We start from the raw sequence: 21577 nt of genomic DNA, 5'->3' as shown, positions 1-21577 counted from the left end.
CCCCTTGCTTCACTTGGATCTCTGCTTATATGTTTCCCCTTCCTTCCTTTCTTTCTGGCTTTACTGAAATATAGTTCGCATACCATAGAATACACTCTTACCATTCAATGGTTTTTATTGTAGTCACATGCTCTGCATCCATCACCACACGATGTAGGAACATTTCATAATCCTGAAGAGAAACCCCAAACCCCTTAACCATCAGCCACCAATTTCCCCCATCACTCCCAGGCCCTGGCAACCACTAATCTAGTCTCTGCCTCTATAGGTTTGCCTATTCTGGACATGTCATCTAAATGGAATCATACAATCTGTGGCCTTTTGTGACTGGCTTATTTCATTCAGTCTCATGTTTTCAAGTTTCATCTGCATTCCAGGACATATCAGTGCTTCATTCTCTTTCTTTCTTTCTTTTCTTTCTTTCTGTCTTTCTTTCTTTTTCTTTCTTTTATTAAAGATTTTATTTATTTATCTGAGAGAGTGAGAGCACAAGAAGGAACAGAGGGAGAGGGACAAGCAGACTCTGCACTGAGCATGGAGCCTGATCACCCCTGAGATTCTGACCTGAGCCAAAATCAAGAGTTGGACACTTAATCGGCTGAGTCATCCAGGTGCCCCAGTACTTGGTTCTTTTCGTGGCTGAATAATACTCCATTAAATGGATATATACCACATTTTATTTATCCAACCACCAGTTACTGGACATTTGGCTCAGTTCCACTTTTTGGTTATTGTGAATCATGCTGTTGTGAACACTCATGCTCAAGTTTTTGTTTTCTTTTAAGATTTTATTTATTGTTTTCTTTTAATATTTTATTTATTCGTTCATGAAAGACAGACAGACAGAGAGAGAGAGAGAGAGAGAGAGAGGCAGGGGGAAAAGCAGGCTCCATGCAGGAAGCCCAATGCAGGACTCAATCCCGGGACCCAGAGATCACGCCCTGAGCTGAAGGCAGATGCTCAACTGCTGAGCCACCCAGGTGTCCTGATCATTCTATGTTTAACTATTAGGAACTGTCGAACTATTTTCCAAAGAAATGTTGCTTTTTCGGAAAGACCTTTCCTGACCACCCTACCTGAAATAGTTGCCCTGAATCACACCTCCTTACACTGTTTTATCCCTGAGGAGACAGCACAGTACAATGTATATATTTATCACTCTGTGACATGAAAATATCCGATGCATATTTGTTCATTTGTTTATTGTCTTCCCTTCCACAACATTGTAATCTCCACAAAACCAAATATTTTTGCCAATTTTGTACCTTGCGGGATCTCCAGTGCTTAGAAAAGCGCCTGACATTGAGTAGTTCACGAGCCACATGGGCGGGTGTCCCAGAAGTCACAGGAAGGAGGATGTGGCCACGTAAGTCAATGCACCCCAGAGAAATCCACAAGAGATCCACAATCTGTGTTCCGGGGGAAGCGGTTGGAGCAGGGAAGCCACAGCCCTGGGGAGGCTGTAGGGTCAGAGACCAGATGGTTGCATTGAGGCCTGAGTGGGGGCTGAGGTTCTGGAGAGTCACACTTCCAAGAATGCTGATGCTCAAAGTCAAAAAGAGCTGCTTGTCCTCGGTCTGGAAATGTTCTGACACACCTGCTGCCCTCCCAGCAGGCCTGGGGGAAAGCAGAACCCCTTCCGGGCTCCTCCCAGACTCGCATCAAATCTGCTGCATCCGTTTGGGGTCCGTGGGTAGTGCGCTTGTTAAGGCTAATGGCTGTTTCAGTTGTCTGTGGCAATATAACAAGTCATCCACAAATCGGTGGCTTAAAACATAGCGATCTGTAATTTTCCCCAATTCTGTGGGTTGACGGATGTGGTTCCTTTCCTGGCCTTGCCGGGTTGTTGGACTCGGATAGCAGAATGGCTGGAAGGGCTAAGCGAAACTTTGCTGCTTGGAGGCCCGCTGGACCGCTTTCCCGTCCTCGTGGCCTGTCATCCTCACGAAGCGAAGCCAGGCTCCCTAACTCAGCATCCCTGCAGCCCGCAGCATCCTGGGAGCGTGAAAGCGGAAGCCGCAAGGCATGCTGGGGCCAAGGCTGGGTAAGTCACGTGGAGTTGCTGCTACACACCGATTGGTTAATGCAAGTCACGGGGACAACGCACCTTCCGTGGAGACGGCGATGGAGAATAGACTTCACCTCTGGTTGCGAGGAGGACCAGTCACTTCCGGAGACGCAGGTGCACCCAAGTGGGAGGTATTTGCAGCCAGGATTTTTCAATCTCACGGTAACTGAGAGAAGAGTGGCCGTAGAAGGAGCTACGCGACCGTGGATCAGAGCACCAACACTTCTTGGCCAAAGGGCCTCCAGTGAGCCTCCTTTCCTCTCTGAGCCTCGGATTCCTGCCCATCAAGTAGAAGCAATCTAGCATTATCATAATCTTGATAGTCATCCTTTTAGGTTGTCCTCCAGGAAAATGAGCTACGAATCACCAGTTCTTCAATCTTTTCTGGCAGACTCTCTCCCTGGACATGGATAATTCCACTCCCTAGGGGTCCCAGTTGGCCTTGGATGGACACGAGGAGGGAGGATGATAATGTCAGCGACAAGAATAGCGAACCTCTTGCGGGTCCCTGCCCAGGCTGCACGTATTACCCTGCTGATCTCTCGACACAGACGAGGAGTCTTTGGGCCACCCCAAAAGCAGAGCTTAAGAATTTGAAATTTTGTGAGGTGATTCTAGAGGCCCCAAGAGGAAAGTAAGGAAATGAGACAGGGGGGAGAGAGTCCACACAGGTGTGCTCATGGGCAGGTACTGCTGTGAGCAACTGGAGCTCGATCTCCCTGAGCACCTCCAGATGACAGTTTAGAACACGCAACTCAGAGTTATCCTAACCCGGAGCATTAACTCTCTTGCACTTTCCAGCCTGCCCTCCACTTGGGTGAGGGCAAAAACACCCTCGGATGAAAAATTCCAAGAGTTTACAATAAGAGAGGTGAATGCCAAGGGAATGTGGACACAGCACTGACAATCCTTTACTACTTCGATTTTGTACAGGAGGAACTCAAGGCTTATAGTGACACTGCTAAGGATCAACCCCAGGCTCTTCTCCCTCCAGAGCCCTACTCTTTGCCACTCTTCTATACCTTTTTAGACTTAAAGTTGCCTCTAGTTTAACAACATTTCAAACTAACATGCCCCCTCCCCCGCCATGAACTTCAGTTATAAGATCTCGCACCTTGTAAAACGCAAGCTGTATAAAAGACCTAAATATAAAGCCTAACACTATAAAATCTCTAGGGAAAACATAGGAGAAATTTTTGGATTGGGCAAAGATTTCCTAGATAGAACACCAAAAGCAAAATCTGTGAAAGAAAAATGGATAAATTGGATTTTGTTGAAATGTAAAACTTTGCTCTTTGAAGGACTGCTGCTAAGAGAATTAAAAGAAAAATCACAGACTGGGAGAAAAGATCAGAAAACATATCTTTTAAAAAATATTTTATTTATTTATTCATGGGAGACAGAGAGAGAGAGGCAGAGACACAGGCAGAGGGAAAAGCAGGCTCCATGCAGGGAGCCTGACATGGGACTAGATCCCGGGTCTCCAGGATCATGCCCTGGGCTGAGGGCGGCGCTAAACCGCTGAGCCACCCAGCTGCCCAGAAAGTCACGTATCTGATAAAAGATTTGTCACCAGAATATATAAATAACTCTCAAAACAATAAGAAAATAATTTACTCATTTTAAAAACTATATTCATAATTGAAGTGCTATTTTATGTACAATGTGTTAGCATGAAGGTAGGTATCCTGGATATTCACAATTAAGGTAGGTCTCTTGGATGATCCACTTAAGGAAGTTCACTTAATCCAACTTAGTGAAGACTGTATCCTTTGCATAATGACAGAGACACTGGTGGCACATAATGAGGCCTTATTTCCGGATCAGATGGTGCTGGTTTGAGCAGACATAGCAAAGACGACAACTCTAGCCAAACTTCCTTGGATGGCTCTAGTAGAGCCACTGGTGATCCATCTTGCTCTCTCAGATGGGATGAGGCCACTCATTTCTTTAAATGGGCAAAAGCTCTGAAGAGACAGGTCATCAAAGAAAATACTCAGGTGGCAAAGAATTATATGAAAAGATGCTGCACATCATTAATCATTAAGGAAATGCCAATTAAAAATTGCACTATGAAAATAAGAGAATGGTCAAAATTAAAAAGACTGATCATGGGATCCCTGGGTGGTGCAGCGGTTTGGCGCCTGCCTTTGGCCCAGGGCCCGAACCTGGAGACCCAGGATCGAATCCCACATCGGGCTCCCGGTGCATGGAGCCTGCTTCTCCCTCTGCCTGTGTCTCTGCCTCTCTCTCTCTCTCTCTCTCTCTCTCTGTGTGACTATCATTAAAAAAAAAAAAAAAAAAAAAAAAAAAGACTGATCATGCCATGTGCTGTCAAGAAGGCAGAGGAAATGGAACTCTCATTCATCGCTGGTAAGAATGAAAAATGGCACAGCCACTTTGGAAAATAGTTTGGCAGCCTTTTAAAAAATGAAATACTGGGGCAGCCCAGGTAGCTCAGCGGTTTAGCGCCGCCTTCAGCCCAGGGCATGATCCTGGGGACCCAGGATCGAGTCCCGCATCAGGCTCCCTGCATGGAGCTTGCTTCTCCCTCTGCCTGTGTCTCTGCCTCTCTCTCTGTCTCTCATGAATAAATAAATAAAATCTTTAAAAAAAAAAAAAACAACAGTATCTGGGAACAGGTGCTAGCTTTAAAAAAAAAAAAATGAAATACTGGGTTACCTGGGGGCCCAGTGGTTGAGCATCTGCCTTGGGCTCAGGGCTTGATCCTGGGGTCCTGGGATCAAGTCCCACTTCTGTTCCCCCGCAGGGAGCCTGCTTCTCCCTCTGCCTATGTGCCTGCCTCTGTGTGTGTGTGTCTCTCATGAATAAATAAAATCTTTAAAAAAAAATGAAACACATCTAATGCAATCATCCCCTCCTAGGTATATACCCAAGAGAAATGAGAGCATACATGCATGACAATACTTGCTCACAAAAGTGCACAGCAGTTTTATTTATGATAACCAGGACTGGAAACAGCCTAAATGTCCACCAGCAGGTGAGTGTAGAATCAAACTGGCCTGTCCACGCAATGAAATTCTACTCAGCAGGAAGAAAGAATGAAGTATTAATGCAACAACGTGGATGAATCTCAAAATAATTATGCTGAGCTAACGAAGCCAGTCTCGAGAGGCTGCATATTGTATGGTGCCTTTCATACAAAATTCTAGAAAATGCAAACAAATCTAAAAAGCAGATCAGTGGCAGCTGGGGGTAACAGGGGAGGCTTACCAAGGGGCGCAGGGAATCTTTGGGTGGTGATGGTTGCATTCACCATCCCAATTGTGACGGTTTCGTGGATTAGTCAAAACTCATCAAACTGTACACTTTAAATATGTACAGTTTAGGGGCACCTGGGTGGCTCTGTCGGTTAGACGTCTGCCTTCATCTCAGGTCATGATCCCAGGGTCCTGGGATTGAGTCCCATGTCGGGCACTCTGCTCAGCAAGGAGTCTGGTTTGCCCTCTCCCTCTGACCCTCCCTATTGCTCATGCTCTCACTTGCTCTGTCTCTCTCAAATGAATTTTTAAAAATCTAAGGGGATCCCTGGGTGGCTCAGCAGTTTGGCACCTGCCTTTGGCCCAGGGCGCGATCCTGGAGACCCGGGATCGAGTCCCGCATTGGACTCCTGGCGTGGAGCCTGCCTCTCCCTCTGCCTGTGTCTCTGCCTCTCTCTCTCAATGTGTGTGTCTCTCATAAATAAATAAATAAATCTTTTTAAAATCTAAAAAAACTGTACAGTTTCTTGAATGTCAATAATACCTCAACAAAACTTTGTTTTAAGGTACTTGAAAAAATTAATTAAAATATTTCAAGTTAAAAATAATCACGACCTTTTGACTTAAACCGTGGGGGTCTTAGTCACCTGTTATCTGTGAACAGGACCAAGATCATTTCTAAAGGAAATATTTGGGCTTGCCATTGAAAATTCCTGTGGTGTGTGTGTGTGTGTGTCTGTGTGTCTGTGTGTCTGTGTGTCTGTGTGTGTGCCTGAATACCAGTGATAGATGCCTCCCAGTATTCACTGGAGCCTGAGGCTAGCCCTAAATGGTGTTCTCCACTGGTCCAGTTAAACAGGGCCATCGCAATGTCTTTAGTAAATATGGATTCCATTATATTGAATAATATCCTGTATTTGGGGTATCTGGGTGGCTTGGTGGTTGGGCGTTTGCCTTTGACTCAGATAGTGGTCCTGGGGTCCCAGGATCGAGTCCCACGTTGAGTTCCCCGCGGGGAGTCTGCTTCTCCCTCTGCTGTGTCTCTGCCTCTCTGTGTCTCTCATGAATAAATAAATCTTTTTAAAAATCCTATATTTGTATAGTAAACATTTCACAGTGCATTCACAGCTCTCTTCTACATGGCCACAGAAACATAATGAATCGGGTAAGAAAAACTTTATCATCTATTGATGCTAAAGATGAAAAAAACGGGGTACCAAGAGAGTAAATGATTTGCCTGAAGTTATCATCTGGCTTATTGGGGATATTTTACATCTCGATTCCACATGAGGCACAGTTTCTCCCGTTGTACTTAAATGATTTCCTCTCGGCTCCGGATTCTTATTTACAGAGAGCGCTTGCCAGGGGCAGACCCTACCAGGTACCCACCAAAGCCTGTGGCTCGCCCCTCACTCAGCCAGCTTCTCTCTGTGGTCTCAAACTCACTGCTTCCAGAAACATGCTAAAAGCACCCCAACAGTGGGGTCGGTCACTCGCTTTGAGTTCAGGCAAACCCGCTTTCCCTAAAACCACGCCTGCCCATGAAGTGATTCACATTGGCCCAAGTGGTAGAAAACTGCTACTGTGTTTATGGAAAGTTCGATGGGGATTTGGTCTACGTGTCTATCGGAGGGATTCCTCCAAAAGAATTTGCCGCACATCCCCAGATGTCTGACCCCACTTTCCTGCTGCCTTTATCAAGAGTGCGGTACCTCCGGCTGAATTTTGTGCACCAGACTCATCTCTTAGGTTCCTGTTCCCTTCCTGATCCTCATCTCTCTTTTGCGTCTGTCTTTTCATCTTATTTTATCATGTATGTCTCTCTCATTTCTTTTGGAATAAGGTAGGAAAATAGGCATTGAATAGAATTTTTAAATAAAATGTGGATAATGTTTGTTATTTCTGAGCGTTGTTGAGAGGATTTGGGAAGGTGGAATGTGTTCACATCGCTACAAAAGGGGCTGAAATGTGGGAAGTGCTTGAAAAAATATATATTTGTCTTTCTGAGTGAGGTCCCCTTACTAGCCACTGCCCCAGCCCCGGTATCCCAAGCCTTTTATCCTGCCTGCCTTTTTCTTCCTTTCTTTCTTCTCATGGCACTTATGACTTGTTAATATATGACATTAGGGCTCTTGCCATCAGTATTATTGACATTGGGGGCCAGTCATTCTTTGCCATGGGAGGCTGTCCTGTGTGTTATAGCCTGTTTAGTAGCATCCCTGGTCTCCACCGAGTAGATGCCAGTAGTACCCCCTCCCAAACTGTGATAACCACTAACGTCTCCAGACACTGCCCAATGTCTCCTGGGACTCATAATCACCCCTGGTTGAGAACCACTAGGCTATAACTTACTTTTTCATTTATGTTCATTATTTATTTGTCTCTCTCTCTCAACTCCCACCTAGAATGTTTGCTCCAAGAAGGAAGGAATTTGCTTCTATGGGACGTTGATGTCTCCCCAGTTCCTAGATTAATGCCTGGCACAGGGTAGGTGTGCAATATTTATTGAATGAATGAACATTTAGTGGGGTTAGTGCCTGGGGATGATGCTAGGGCTTGACATGCATAACTCATGTCTTTATCCTAGCATCCCTTGGAGGGAGGACCTGTCGCCGTCCTCCTTTGCATGGAGAAGCTGAGGCTTCATAGAAAAGCTACATATGGGACACCTGGGTGGCTCAGCGGTTAAGTACCTGCCTTCAGCTCAGGGCATGATCCTGGAGACCGGGGACCAAGTCCCACGTCGGGCTCCCTGAGTGGAGCTTGCTTCTCCCTCTGCCTGTGTCTCTGCCTCTCTCTCTCTGCATCTCTCTGTGTCTCTCATAAATAAATAAAATATTTAAAAATTTAAAAAAAAAAGAAAGAAAGAAAGCTACATACATACACCCCCACTAATCCACCCAATAATAGAGTCCAGAGCTTAGCTGGCCACCACCCAACAAACATTTCTGTTCTCCTTCTGGCCAGGAAGGATTGAATTAAGGTCAAGGTCAGATCCAGCCTCCATGCACCTGCAGAGAAGTTGAGGAGGGAAGCAAGAGCTGCCCTGGGGGGCCAGGCCTGAGGGAGCTTTTTCAGGAACCCTCTAGAAGGGACCAGAACTCAGCTGGACTCAGCCTCTTCCTCCTAGGAGGAAGCCCAGCCCCAACCCTCTAAGAGATGGAGGTGAGGTCCAAACTGAAGCCCCCAGCACCAGTCTGGAGATGTTGCTGCAGCTGCCAGGCCAGAGAGACGAGAACTATGTGCGTGCGTGTGCACACACACACACACACACACACACTCCCCACCCCTCTCCACTCCTCTACCCTGCTCAATCCCCTTCTACCCCTCCGCTCTGACTACACTTCCCCCATCCCACTTCACACTTACCCCTAAACCAGCCCAGACCAGAAAGGGCCCAGCCTTGCGATTGGCCTGTGGGTCCCAGTACCAGGAACTGAGAGGAAGGCTATGGGAAGGAAGGAAAAGAGAAGGCGGGACTGAGAGGAGGCTACATTTCTATCTATGCCCCGGGCTGGGCGCCTGCTCACCATGGACACTGCCGGGTACAGCAAGTGGGGCGACGGGCTTGAGGATGTCCCTGGAGGTATGAGCAATGGGACTGCCTCACCAGCCTGCTTGGGTATCTCTGGCCAGTGGTTTGGGGTTTGATGAGGGAAAGGAGGGGAACAGCTGAGAGCAGGTCCAAGTAGTGGGTGCAGGAGAGACACCAGAGGTGCCAGGACTAGCTGGACCTGGATTCAAATTCTAACTCTGCCACTTAGAGCTCGTGTGATCTTGAGCAAGTTACTTAACCTCTCTGAATCTCAGTTCCTTGGGAGGAATCCAAGTGCCCAGGGCTCCATCCTCAGGGCGCAGAGATCCAGAGCGGTCCTGGTGCAAGAGGGACCCAGGAGTCCATCTGTGTTATCCAGGGTGCTGGGGACGCTGGGGACGCTGGGGACAGAGACTCCTCTTCCTGGGCCTGGTTCTAGCAGTGGCCACAGTCCTGTGGGCTCTCATCCTGAACATCCTCGTTTCTAAGGGTGAGTGACCGCATAATGAAGGGAGGTTGTGCCAAGCTGCCCTGGGGACAGACTTTCCCTCTGTCTCAGGTCTCACCAGCTGGGTCTCGGATCCCTGCGTGGGTCTGAGCGTGAACACATGCGAATAGAGTTTGTGCCCATCTTTGGGCTGTGTGAACCCACGTGTGTATGTATGTGTGCACATGAGTGTGTGTGCATGTGCCTGTGTGTTTGTTGCTCCCGGGTGTGTGTGCACATCATTTTTTTTAAAAGATTTTATTTATTCATGAGAGAGATTAAGAGAGAGAGAGAGAGAGAGAGGCAGACACAGGCAGAGGGAGAAGCAGGCTCCCTGCAGGAAGCAGCACGATGTGGGACTCAATCCTGGGATCACGCCCTGAGCCAAAGGCAGATGCTCAACTGCTGAGCCACCCAAGCGGTCCTTTTTTTTTTTTTTTTTTTTTACATTTTTAAAAAAGATTTTATTTATCTATTCATGAGAGAGAGAGAGAGAGAGCCAGAGACACAGGTAGAGGGAGAAGCAAATGTGTGTGCACATCACGTGTGCCGTATGCCCTTCTGTGTGTCCCAAGCCTGGGGTCCTGCACCCCATAGGCAAGGGGAGAGTTCGGGGGACCTGCAGGAGCCTCTCTCCACAGCCTCCACAGAGCGACGGGCGCTGGTTGGCCACCAGGATCTGCTGAGGACAAACGGTGCGTGCAAACGGTGATTGGTGATTCGTAGCCACCTCCCCCCCACACCCCAGGATGTCCGGGCGGGAGTGTTTAGGACCCTGGAGACAAGGTAGTGGGTGGGTGGGTGGGTGGGTGAGGCTGCCTCAGTCCCGGGGGGCCGGCCTCGGAGTGGGGAAGGGTGTCCTGTGAGTCCCCGCAGGTGACCCGGCGTGTGCGTGGGGCGGGCGGGGATCATTCCAGCCTCGGAGCAATCGGTGGCGCTGGGGGCTTTGAACCGGGAGGTCCGAGCCTGCAACACCTGCTGTGAGACTCGCGTGGGGGGCGGGGCTCGGGCCGGGATTGGAGGAGGGGAGCAGGGGCGGGTTCGTGGCAGGTGGGGGCGGGACGGATTGGTCCTCCTCCTCCTCCTCCCCGGACCCCTCCTCTCCAGGCTTGGGGACACAGAAGCTGCTGCAGAGGGCACGCACCGAGCTCGGGGAGGCGCAGGCGAAGCTGATCCAGCAAGAGAGTGCCCTGAAAGAACTGAGCGATCGCGGTGAGAGCGTGAGAGCGGGACACTGCCTCGCCCCCTGATTCCCTCACCCAGGCTGTCACTCGACCCTTGATCCACATGCTGACACCTATCCTCGAATAGGGTTACCGCGACCCTATCCTGTGACCGTGACCTCTGGACTCTGGCCTTGACTAACACCCCTAACCTCAACTTGGCCCCCGCCGGCCAGGCCAGTTCTGGACCGTGATGTCATTCTTGCCCGTGACCCTGACCACCGGACATGGCTGCTGACCTTTAACTAATCGTGACCCTACTCCTGACCCTGACCTGAGCAGTAACCTGAATGCCCTTGACTTCGCAGTGACCCAGAGCTTGGCTGAGGCGGGCAGGGACCGCGAGGGCATCCGAACCGAGCTGTTCAGGGCTCTGGAGGCCGTCCGGCAGGGGAACAGTGAGCGACACAGACAGAGGGGAGAGAGGAGGGGACAAGTGGACCCTACCTGTGGGCCTCGGGGTTCCTTGATCGGCCCTGCCCTGCCCCTTGACCTTGGCCTGTTCTCTGTGCCTCCGCCCCTACACCTGGGTGGGGGGCACCTCCCCCGCGTTTTTTCCATTCGCCCTGCCAGGGAGCGCTTCACCTCCCTGACTCTCGCCACCCCACAGGCTCCTGCGAGGAGTGCCCCGAATCCTGGCTGCCCTTCCAGGGCTCCTGCTACCTTTTCTCTGTCCAGCGGGCCACCTGGGAGGCGTCGCAGCAGAACTGCGCAGGCGCAGGCGCACACCTGGTGATTGTCGGGGACCTGGAGGAGCAGGTGCGCTGTCCCAGGCGGGAGGCGGCCTTCACCTGATGGGGCGAGGCCCGGGAGGGGTGCGAGGCGACTCCTTCCCACGCAGGGCTTCCTGAGTCGGAATACACGTGGCCGTGGTTTCTGGCTGGGCCTGCGGGCCGTGCGCCGCGCGGGCAAGATCCAGGGCTACCAGTGGATAGACGGAGTCCCGCTCAGCTTCAGGTGAGGGAAGGGACTTGGGGAGAGGGACGGGTCAGACCCCAGGGGAAGTGCTTTGGCCAGATCTCAGGGACTCATTTGGCATGGGCAGGCCAGACCCCAGGACCTGGCGGAGGGTTAAATTCTGGGAATTAGAGAGTTGTATCCCAGGTGCATGCCCAGATTAGGCCCCCAGGGTGTCTAGGTTGGACCCAAGCAATAAACAGGGTAGATGCTCAGGGCTGGACGCCAGGCCCGTCCTCAGACTCCCAGAAACACCCCCCAACAAACCACTGCAGCCAGTGGAACACGGGAGAGCCCAATGACTCTAGGGGGCTGGAGGACTGCGCTATGATGCTACACACCGGGATGTGGAATGACGCACCGTGCCAAAACGAGAAGGACAACTGGATCTGTGAGAAGAGGCGCAGCTGCTGACCCCGCCCGGTGCCCACCAGCCGTACCCACAGCCTGCGGGTCGGGGGGCCATCCGCGACGGTCGCCTGGGCTGTTCACCGTCCTGGCGCCGCCCACCACCGTAACTACTAAGAGCCGTCCACCCAACCCAGGCAGGTGCAGGCGGGGGACCTCCACTCCAACCTCACGGCAAGCCCTCACACAGACAACCTAGCCTCCACCCCACCCAAATCCCGGCTCCTGGGCCGGTACCTGGGCCCCACCTCCCTCCCTAACCAAAGCAAGGCAACTCAAGCATGGAGCTGGTTTTCTCGCATTCTCCCCCAGACTGGGAGCCCTCACAGATAGGGGTTTTGTGAGCTGTCTTCGCAGCCCTAGGAAGCATCAATAAATGCTTGAGAAATGAATTTTGATTCATGGCTTTGGTGAGCTGTCCTAAGTTTTATCCCCGAGACCCTAATATGATCCCTGTGAGTGACCCTGACCTCTCTAAGTGATGTCCTGGCCCTATGATGCCCCAAAGCTCGGTGAGTAACCTGCACTTGGCCAGGACAGCTAGAGACACAGGATTGACTCAGAGTCAGGGCTCCCCTGCCCCCACCCCTCTGATCTAGCTGGGCACAGGAATGATGTGACCAGTGACTCAAAAGAAGAATGCATGAATGTCTCGTGATGCATTTGGAGAAGCCACACCTCCAGGGGAGGAACTGTGTTGGAATACTGCAGCAGTGGCCCCTCCTTGGGGACACCTCTCCCGTGGAGATTTGGCAGTCTGAGACAAGGCCATAAGGCAGGTGGGAGAGGGCCTGCCAGGGAATCTGAGGCACAAGTCCCTCTGTCTTGGGCACCTAGATTCTGTGACCACTGGGTGGAATGATCTCTCAGAGAAAACTTTCGAGAAACAATGGGATTTCAGCATGAGGAGCTGGGAAGGGAGGTCTTTGCAAGCAGAGGGTGTTGGGATGTGCTAAGTATGGCTGAAGCCATTTGGAGGGTGCAGGGTGCACTGAGTCTGGCTTTATCAGCTGGGGACTTTTGATCTGAATTCACCCTACACTCCCAAAGTTTTCTGCTCCCGTCCTGGAGACCTGGGGCCTCTCCCAGAATTTCCAGTGGAGACAGGAAACTTTTAGTTCTGGGGACCCCCTTGGGAGCCCCCAGGCTGCCCAGCCCTGAGAGCAGTGACTGGGCAAGTAGAAGAGAGACCACCACTCAGACTCCCTGACCAGGGAAGACCCTTCAGTGAACCCCAATCCTCCTCTGGGTGCTCTACTACTGCAGCCCAGAGTGAGGCACTAACCAGGCCCAGGAGCCACCTGAGTGCTGGACAGATAACATACCTAGTGGACTGGTGGCCACACTGATGGATTTCCAGACAGTTGGCTTGGAAGGCTGTATGAGTTTCCTGGGGCTGCTGTAACAAATGACCACCAACTTGGTGGCTTAAAAACAACACACCATTCTCTTGTAGTTCTGGAAGTTGGAAGTGCAAAATTAGTTTTACTGGGCCCAGAACAAGGTGTCACCAGGGCCAGGCTCCCTCTGGAAACTCCAGGGGAGAAACTATTTCCTTGCCTTTCCTTGCTTCTTGAGCTTCATTCCTCACATTCCCTGGCTCATGGCCCCTTCTTCCATCCTCAAAATTAGTAGGGTAGTATCTTGCTTCACTGATCACATTGCCTTCTTCTGTGTCAAATCTCCCTCTGCCTCCCTTCTTATAAAGGATGCCTGAGATTGCAGTTAAGGCCCACCCAGAGAATCCAAGATGATCCCCTGTAATACTGCACTAATCGCCCTGGATTAGTGCAGACGCCACCCGCAGATTAAAGGTGCAGCTCCTCACAAGACTGCCCTCACTGCAGACACCAATTGCAAGTTTGAGGGTACCGAGGCCACCCACACTTTGGACCAACTGATTCTGACCAACTGATACAAATTCAAAGGAACTCACAATCCCTCTGGTTTCATAATTCACTAGAGTGACCCTTAGACCTCAGGAAAGCTCTGTCTAGTACTTACAGTTTAATTGTAAAGGAAGGACACAAATCCAGACTGGCCGAATGAAGAGACCCATATGGCGAGGGCCAGGAGGGTCCCAAACACGGAGCTTTGGTAGCCTGTCTCCAAGGACTCAGGACACGTCCCCTTACTGGCATGGTGATGCCTTTTCACGAACCAGGAAGCTCCTCTGAACGTTGGTGTCTAGAGTTTTCGTTGGGATTTCATTTTAAAGGCATGGTTGGGGATCCCTGGGTGGCGCAGCGGTTTGACGCCTGCCTTTGGCCCAGGGCGCGATCCTGGAGACCCGGGATCGAATCCCACGTCGGGCTCCCGGTGCATGGAGCCTGCTTCTCCCTCTGCCTGTGTCTCTGCTTCTCTCTCTCTCTCTGTGTGACTATCATAAATAAAAAAAAATAAATAAATAAATAAAAAATAAAGGCATGGTTGATTGAATCGGTGGCCGCATGATTGCACCCCATCACCAGCCCCTCTCTCCTCCATGGAGGTCAGGTGGTTGAAGGTCCCACCCCTCCTGGCTGGTCTTTCTGGCATGATCAGCCCCACTCTGAGTCATCTCCTTGGTATAACTCAGGTGTGGTCCCAGGGCCCCCCACGAATAACTAAGATCCTCCTATCACTCAGGAAATCCCAAGGGTGTAGATGATGCCTTCCAGGAACAGGGGACAAACACAGGGGGCAAACACCAAGTTCTTTAATATTTACATCTTCCCACCTTTAAACTCTTAGTCACCTCTGCAAAATCTCTGTTGCCATATAAGACAACAGTCAAGGTTCCAGGGGTTAGAATGAGGATATCTTTAGGGGCCACTATGCAGCCTCACACAAGCCATGACAAGCTGACACTCAGGCTCAGGGAGAGGGCAGCAGTCAGAACCCCTGCTTGGTACCTAAGTGCCTGGGTGAGTTGGTTTAATGATAATCTGGAGGACTCACAGATTCTAGTTGAATCTACTGACAATCAGGTGGAGACCCCTGGCCAAGTGAAGAGCAGAGACAAACTGACAGCCCATAGGCAGACTTCAAGTCTGGGTGACCATCAATGACAGAGCCCCTGATGTGCTGTGGTGATGGATGCTGAGCAGCACAGGTGGGCAGAGAGGCCCCGGTGTCTCTCCTGGGAATGGACCTGAGTGAGCACAGGCTGTGGTTGAGGCAGAAGGAGGAGAACACTTAATATCCCACCATTAAGCAGGAGCTGCCCTGGGATATTTCAGAGATCTGGCCCTGGCTAGAGCAAGCCAAGGCCTTAAGCCCCAGGCTCAGGTACTGGGGTCTGAGGTCTGAGGGAGCCCTGGGCAGGAGCCCGGAAAGCAAAATAACTGGCCTAGAGACCCCATCTTGTCTTCCACCATCTGCCCTACTCACTCCTGGTCAGCTCACAGGCACTGTGTCTCGGTGGCCAGGCTCTGACCTGTCAACATTGAGTTGGCACATGAAGACCCTGCATGAGAGGGTCAGGGTCAAGTTCCTCATCTTTGGCTTCCTGGTCCTAGGCCCTCCCTCCTCCAAGTTTCAGCCTCCCTGGGAAGAAAGGCATCCCCTGGATCCTAACAGTAATCCCAAAACAGACCTTGACCTTCAGTTGCTTTTGTTTTCCTGGAGAATCGGTCTTGCCCGAAAGGCTGTATTCTTTTTTGCCTTTTCTTCTTCTTAAGATTTTACTTATTTATTTTGAGAGAGAGAGAGAGAGAGAGAGAGAGAGAGAGAGCATGAGCAAGGAGGAGGGAGAGGGAGAAGCAGACTCCCTGCTAAGCAGGGAGCCGAATGCAGGGCTCGATCCCAGGATCCCAGGACCCCCAGGATCATGACCTGAGCCTAAGGCAGATGCTTCACCAACTGAACACCCAGGCACCCCCAGAAAGATTGTCCTGAAGCTGGTACAGGAAGGGGTCTGAATACAGAGAAACCCTGTGATGTTTCCTTTGAGAGACTGTCTGGATCAGGTCAGCAGTCTTAAGGACAGACCTCCTTTCCTGGAAACCCCAGAAGCTCTGAGCGCATCCCATAAGATCTGGAATATACCTGTCACATGCCTGGGACACAACAGCAATTGCCGAGAACACCACAAAAGGCCTGTGGTAGGCAGAATAATCGTCCCCCAAAGATGTCCATGTCCTAATCCCCTGAGCCAAGGAATGTGTGACCTCACATGGCCATAGGGGCTTTGCAAATGTGATTAAAGTAAGGGCCTTGCAGTGAGGAGATCATCCTGGATTCTCCAGGCGGGCTCAACATAATCACAAGGGTCCCTGAACATGAAAGGGGGAGGCAGGAGAGAATCAGGGAGGGAGACGAGGCTACCAATAGTCAGAGTGATGTGACCTGAGAAGGTACCTGGTCCACCACTGTTAGCTTTAAAGATGGAAGAGGGCATCGCAAGCCCTTCCTGCCCAAGGCTGTGGGCAGCCTTCAGAAGTAGTAAAAGGCAAGGAAAACCACTGCACACCTATGAGAATGGCCAAGATCCGAACACCGACAATCCCAGTGCTAGGTGTTGGAGCAACGGGACTCTCACTCACTGCCGGTGGGATTGCAGAATGGTGCTGCCATTCAGGGAGACAGTTTGGCAATTTCTTACACAACCAAATGTACGCTTACCATAGGATCCAGGAATTGTGCTCCTTGGCATTTACCCAAAGGCGTTGAAAAAGTATGTCCGCGTGAAAACCTGCACACGAATGTTTATGGCAGCCTTATTCGTAATTGGCCAAACTTGGAAGCAACCCAGATGTCCTTCAGTGGGTGAATGGATAAGTAAACTGGTACATCCAGATAATAGAATATTATTCGGTGCTAAAGAGGAATGTGCTATAAGCCGTGAAAGGATGGGGAGGAATCTGAAGTGCATATTAATCAGTGAAAGAGGACAATCTGAAAAGGTCACTTATTGTGTGATTCCAATTCTGTGACATTCTGGAAAAGACAGAGAACAATGGAGGCGGTAAAAGCATCAGTGGCTGCCCGGGGTTAAGGGGAGGGAGAAATGAATAGGTGGAGCGCAGAGAGGATTATTAGGGCAGTGAAACGGTTCTGTAGGATGTCATAGTGGATACGTGTTACTATACATGTGTTCAAACCCATAAAATGCATAAAATGTAAGACACCAAGATCAAACCATAATGTAAGGGGTGCCTGGGTGGCTCAGTGGGTTAAGCGTCTGCCTTCGGCTCTGGTCATGATCTCAGGGTCCTGGGATTGAGCCCCACATTGGGCTCCCTGCTCAGCAGAGAGTCTGCTTCTCCCTCTCCCTCTACTTCACCCCCTACCCCCACCCTCTAGCTTGTGCTCTCTTTCTCTCTCTCTCTCTCAAATAAGTAAAATCTTAAAATAAATAAATTAACAAATAAACAACCAACAACCCTAATGTAAGCTCTGGACTCTGGATGGTAATGACATGTGAATGTAGGTTCATCAATTGTAACAAAGATGCCCCTCCAATGGGGGATGTGGATAACAGGGCAGGCTGTGCCTGTGTGCAGGCAGGGGGGTATTTGGGAAATCTCTGTATCTTCGGCTTAATTTTGCTGTGAAGCTAAAACTGCTCCTAAAAAATAATGTCTCAACCTTCCCATCCCCCCAAAAGGACAAACAAACAAGTCTCCCCTAGAGCCTCCAGAACAATGTCACTCTGCTGACTCCTTGACTTTAGGCCAGAGAGCCTGGTGTCAGACATCTGACTTCCAGAACTGTGAGATAATGAATTTGTGATGTGTTTTTTTTAAAGATTTTATTTATTTATTCATGAGAGATACACAGAGAGAGGCAGAGGCAGAGGGAGAAGCAGGCTCCCTGTGGAGCCAATCCGGGACTCAATCCCAGAACTCTGAGATCATGACCTGAGCCGAAAGCAGATGCTTCGCTGCTTAGCACCCAGGTGCTCCAAATTTGTGCTGTTTTAAGCCACTAAGTTTGAGGTAATTTATTGCCACAGCTGCCAAGGACTAACATAGGAATCTCCCTGGACCTCACCCACAACTCAATGGTAACCATTACAACACAGCAGTAATCTGTGATAATCCTGTTACATACTTTCACATGTTGGTAGGTACCTGTACCCCACCATAGAAGTATCTCAACTCAACCAAAGCTACTGGAAACCCTAGTCATAAATTTTTAACACCCATAACATGGCAGTCACTGCTTAAGATCTAAACGTCACCTCCCATCAGCTGACAATACACACCTGTCACACCTGTCGCTTTACCTTAACTAGGATGGCCATATGTCTCCATGTATCTTGAGGAGTCCTGGCTTGCACTTGCTCTGGGTATGATTCTTTTTTTAAGAGATAATTTTAAAAATCAACTTTATTGAGGTATAATTTATATACGATCCAAGGCACCAATTTATCACACCCATTAGGATGATGTCTAGCAAAAAACCGACAATAACAAAACAACAGGTATTCGGCACCATGGTGGCTCAGTGGTTGAGCATCTGCCTTCGGCTCAGGTCGTGATCCTGGGGTTCTGGGATTGGGTGCCGCATTGGGCTCCCTGCAGGAAGCCTGCTTCTGCCTGTCTCTGCCTCTCTCTGCATCTCTCATGAATGAATGAATGAATGAATGAATGAATAAATAATCTTCTTTTAAAAAGGCAAAAATAAAAAACCCCAAATAACAGATGTTGCCAAGGAGTGGAGAAACTGGAGCCCTCATGTATTGCTGGTGGGAATGTAAGATGGCACAGCTGCTGTGGAAAACAGTATTGCGGGTCCTTACAAAAGTAGGAACATAATTACCATGAGATCCAGTCATCCCACCCCAACCCAAGTGCTCGTTGACAGGTGAATAGATAAACAAAACATGGTCCCTCCATACAATGGAATACGGTTCAGCCTTAAAAAGGAAGGACATTCTGACACCTGCTACAATGTGGATGGACCCTGAGGACATTATGCTCAGTGACATAAGTCAGTCACAAAAGGATAAATGCTGTATTATTTTGCTTGCATGAGGTATCTAGAGTAGTCCAACTCATAGAAACTCATAGTAGAATGGTGATGACCAGAACCTGGTAGGAGGGGGAAATGGGAAGTTGTCACTCAATGAGTATAGAGTTTCAGTTTTACAAGATGAGAAAACTCTGGAGATTACTTGCACAACAACGTGAATATATTTAACACTATTGAACTATACACTTAAAAATAGCTAAGATGTAAATTTTATGGTTTTGTACATTTTATAGCACGGTTAACATTTTTAAAAGGTAATGCACCCATTTCAGGCTTACAATTCCATGAGTTTTCAGGAAACCAGCTGTGTGGTCACCACTACATCGCAGAGGTAGAGCATTTCCACCATCCCCTAAAATTCCTTCCCCATCCCCGCCCCAGGCCACTACTGCTCTGCTTTCCATCATTGATAACTAGACTTGCTTTTTCTGGAAGTCCTCTGAATTGAATCACACAGTGTGTAGCATCTTGTGCCTGGCTTCTTTCTCTAGGCTTGGTGTTTTCGAGATTCACCCAAGCTGTTGTGCGCATCCAGTCTGTTCCTTTTCATTTGTCTCGTCTTCCATTGTGTTGCTGGACCACAATTTGGGTATCCATTCACCTGTTAAAAGGTGTTTATGCTGTTTCCAAAGTTAATTAGTAAGAATTAAGCTTCCACAAAGAGTCTTGTGCAGGTCTTTTTGCAAATTTAAATTATCACTTCTCATGGGTGAATATCTAGGAGTGGCTCCAACAGTAGGTGACTGTTTATAAGAAACTGCTGGTTTCCCAAAGTGGTTGCACCACTTTGGGCCTCAATATTCAGCAATGCCTCGGGCTCCAGCTGCTTGGGGAGGGTAATTTTGACCCAGGAATGACTTCAGCCACTCTAGAGTTTGCTCTTCTTTATCTAGAGAAGAGCAGGAGGGGAGGAAATGATGCTGGAAGTTGAAACAGATAAAGGGGGGTAAAGCAGGAAGCTGGTGGTAACATGTACCTGATAAGTGTTCTCGTGAGAAGATAAGACTGGGGCGCTGGGAAGCCAGCAGTGGAGGGCGGGTGTCTCTGCTATTTGGAATTATAGCCCCTGAACCAAGATGAGGAGGACGTTGGTAAGAGAACCTGAAGAGAAGGAGTCAGATCGAGTCTCTTGTGAGCAAGGAGCAATTTCTTTCATTCATTTATTAATCATTCATTCACTCATTCAATGCAATTATTTCCCTATCCACAAACATTTCTCAGCATTTAGTATACTCCAGGCACTGGAATGCCAAAGGAGAACAAGAGGGCAGGGTCTCTGGATACAGAGGAATCTGGAAAAACTTAGGCAGAGCAGAAGCAGCCATTTACAAAATATAGATTTTATGAGCCCATTTATATGAAGTTCTAGGGTAGAAAAAATGGGAGAACGATGATTGCCTGGGAACAGAGGCAGCGATTGCCTGGGATGAGCCATGAAAGAACTTTCTGGAGGGATGGATATGTTCTGGTACCTTGATAGAGATTTGGTTACGCAGGTGAATGCATTTGTCAAAGCTCAAAGAACACACTTGGGATGTGCACATTTTATCCTATTTTACTCAAAAGAGAAAAAAGTAAGGAGAGTGGCAAACAAATACTGGACTCTGTGTTTTCTGGGCTGGAGTATTAGGGGGAAATGAGCTACTGTCTGCAACTTACTTTGAAATGCATGAAAATACAAGATGGATTGAGGGGTAGATGGACGAATCAATGTGTAATATACTGATTCTAGAATCAGGGAATGGGTTTATCATCCTTAAACTCAATTTTTCTACATGCTTGAATATTGTCATAATGAGGGACGCCTGGGTGGCTCGGTGCTTGAGCATCTGCCTTCGGCTCAGGGTGTGGTCCTGGAGTCCCAGGATCGAGTCCCACATCAGGCTCCCTGCATGGAGCCAGCTTCTCCCTCTGCCTGTGTCTCTGCCTCTCTCTCTCTTTCTCCCCCCGTGTCTCTCATGAATAAATAAAATAATGAAATGTTGGGGTTCAGGTTGTGGCTGGTGGGCTTCTAGGGCTTCTAGGGCTCACAGTCTGGCAGGGATGGAGTGGGTGATGAGGAAGGATAGAAGATGGTATGCTCACATGATGAGGTTGGAGGTAGAACATTCTGGAAAAGCAATGCCCCCACCCCCTGCACTTCTCATCTAAGGGGGAAGATGGGAGAGGGATATGAGGGTTGGCCTTGGAGAGGCCAAGGGGGCTTGTGCTGGGAAGCAGGGAGCAGGGGCATGGAAGGGCCCCCTTGCGCACCCTTTGACCCTTTCCCAGTGAGTGTCTCCCCACCAACAGCTCCCTGGGTGACCACATGACCACACTTTCTGGGGCTGAGTCAGCAAGTCAGTGGTGACCTTGAAGCCCAGCCAGGTTTCCTGGACAGACTGGCCCCACCCATCACCCCACTTTCCAAGGAAATGGACTTGTGACAGAATTGCTTGTCTTTCCCAAACTCCTCCCTCCCTCCCCCCGGTTCCAGGAAACCCCCTGAGATCCCAAGGCCTCTTACCAGGTTGGCTGAGGTGTCTGGGAGGCCTCCAAGGTAGGACAGGACACACTTTCTTCAAGCTCTTGCTAGCCCCTGCCCCATGTGCCTCAGCCCCCCACCTTCAGCCTCTTGGCCCTAGATTCAGACACAGACGGCTCGAGTGGGTTAATTTGGCAGATGTCCACAGAAAGCCCAGAGTCCAGGGACGCCTGGGTGGCTCCGCAGTTGAGCGC

General features: G+C 49.6%; 1 protein-coding gene and 1 pseudogene across 3 annotated transcripts; one reads left to right on the top strand and one right to left on the bottom strand.

Moving 5' to 3' along the window:
• Positions 1–3811: 3811 nt before the first annotated feature.
• LOC112909654 (small ribosomal subunit protein uS14-like) lies at positions 3812–3982 on the bottom strand (annotated as a pseudogene).
• Positions 3983–8734: 4752 nt separating this feature from the next.
• On the top strand, positions 8735–12291 carry CLEC4G (C-type lectin domain family 4 member G). 3 transcript variants are annotated; one of them, XM_025985776.2, is made up of 9 exons: positions 8735–8875; positions 9204–9314; positions 9953–10006; positions 10229–10291; positions 10419–10523; positions 10843–10932; positions 11145–11293; positions 11376–11491; positions 11767–12291. In XM_025985776.2, exons 1-9 carry the CDS (start codon positions 8794–8796, stop codon positions 11903–11905), a joined length of 909 nt encoding a protein of 302 aa, XP_025841561.2. In that variant the 5' UTR covers positions 8735–8793; the 3' UTR covers positions 11906–12291. The 3 variants fall into 3 exon arrangements, with proteins under 3 accessions (XP_025841561.2, XP_072577659.1, XP_025841562.2); XM_025985777.2 differs by having other exon boundaries at positions 8753–8875; positions 11800–12291; XM_072721558.1 differs by lacking the exon at positions 10229–10291 and having other exon boundaries at positions 11767–12147.
• The last annotated feature ends 9286 nt before the right edge of the window (positions 12292–21577 follow it).

Source organism: Vulpes vulpes, chromosome 9, assembly GCF_048418805.1.
Source record: "Vulpes vulpes isolate BD-2025 chromosome 9, VulVul3, whole genome shotgun sequence".
NCBI lineage: Eukaryota > Metazoa > Chordata > Mammalia > Carnivora > Canidae > Vulpes > Vulpes vulpes.
The sequence above is the reverse complement of the archived record's forward strand: the minus strand, read 5'-3'. Positions and strand labels throughout refer to the sequence as shown.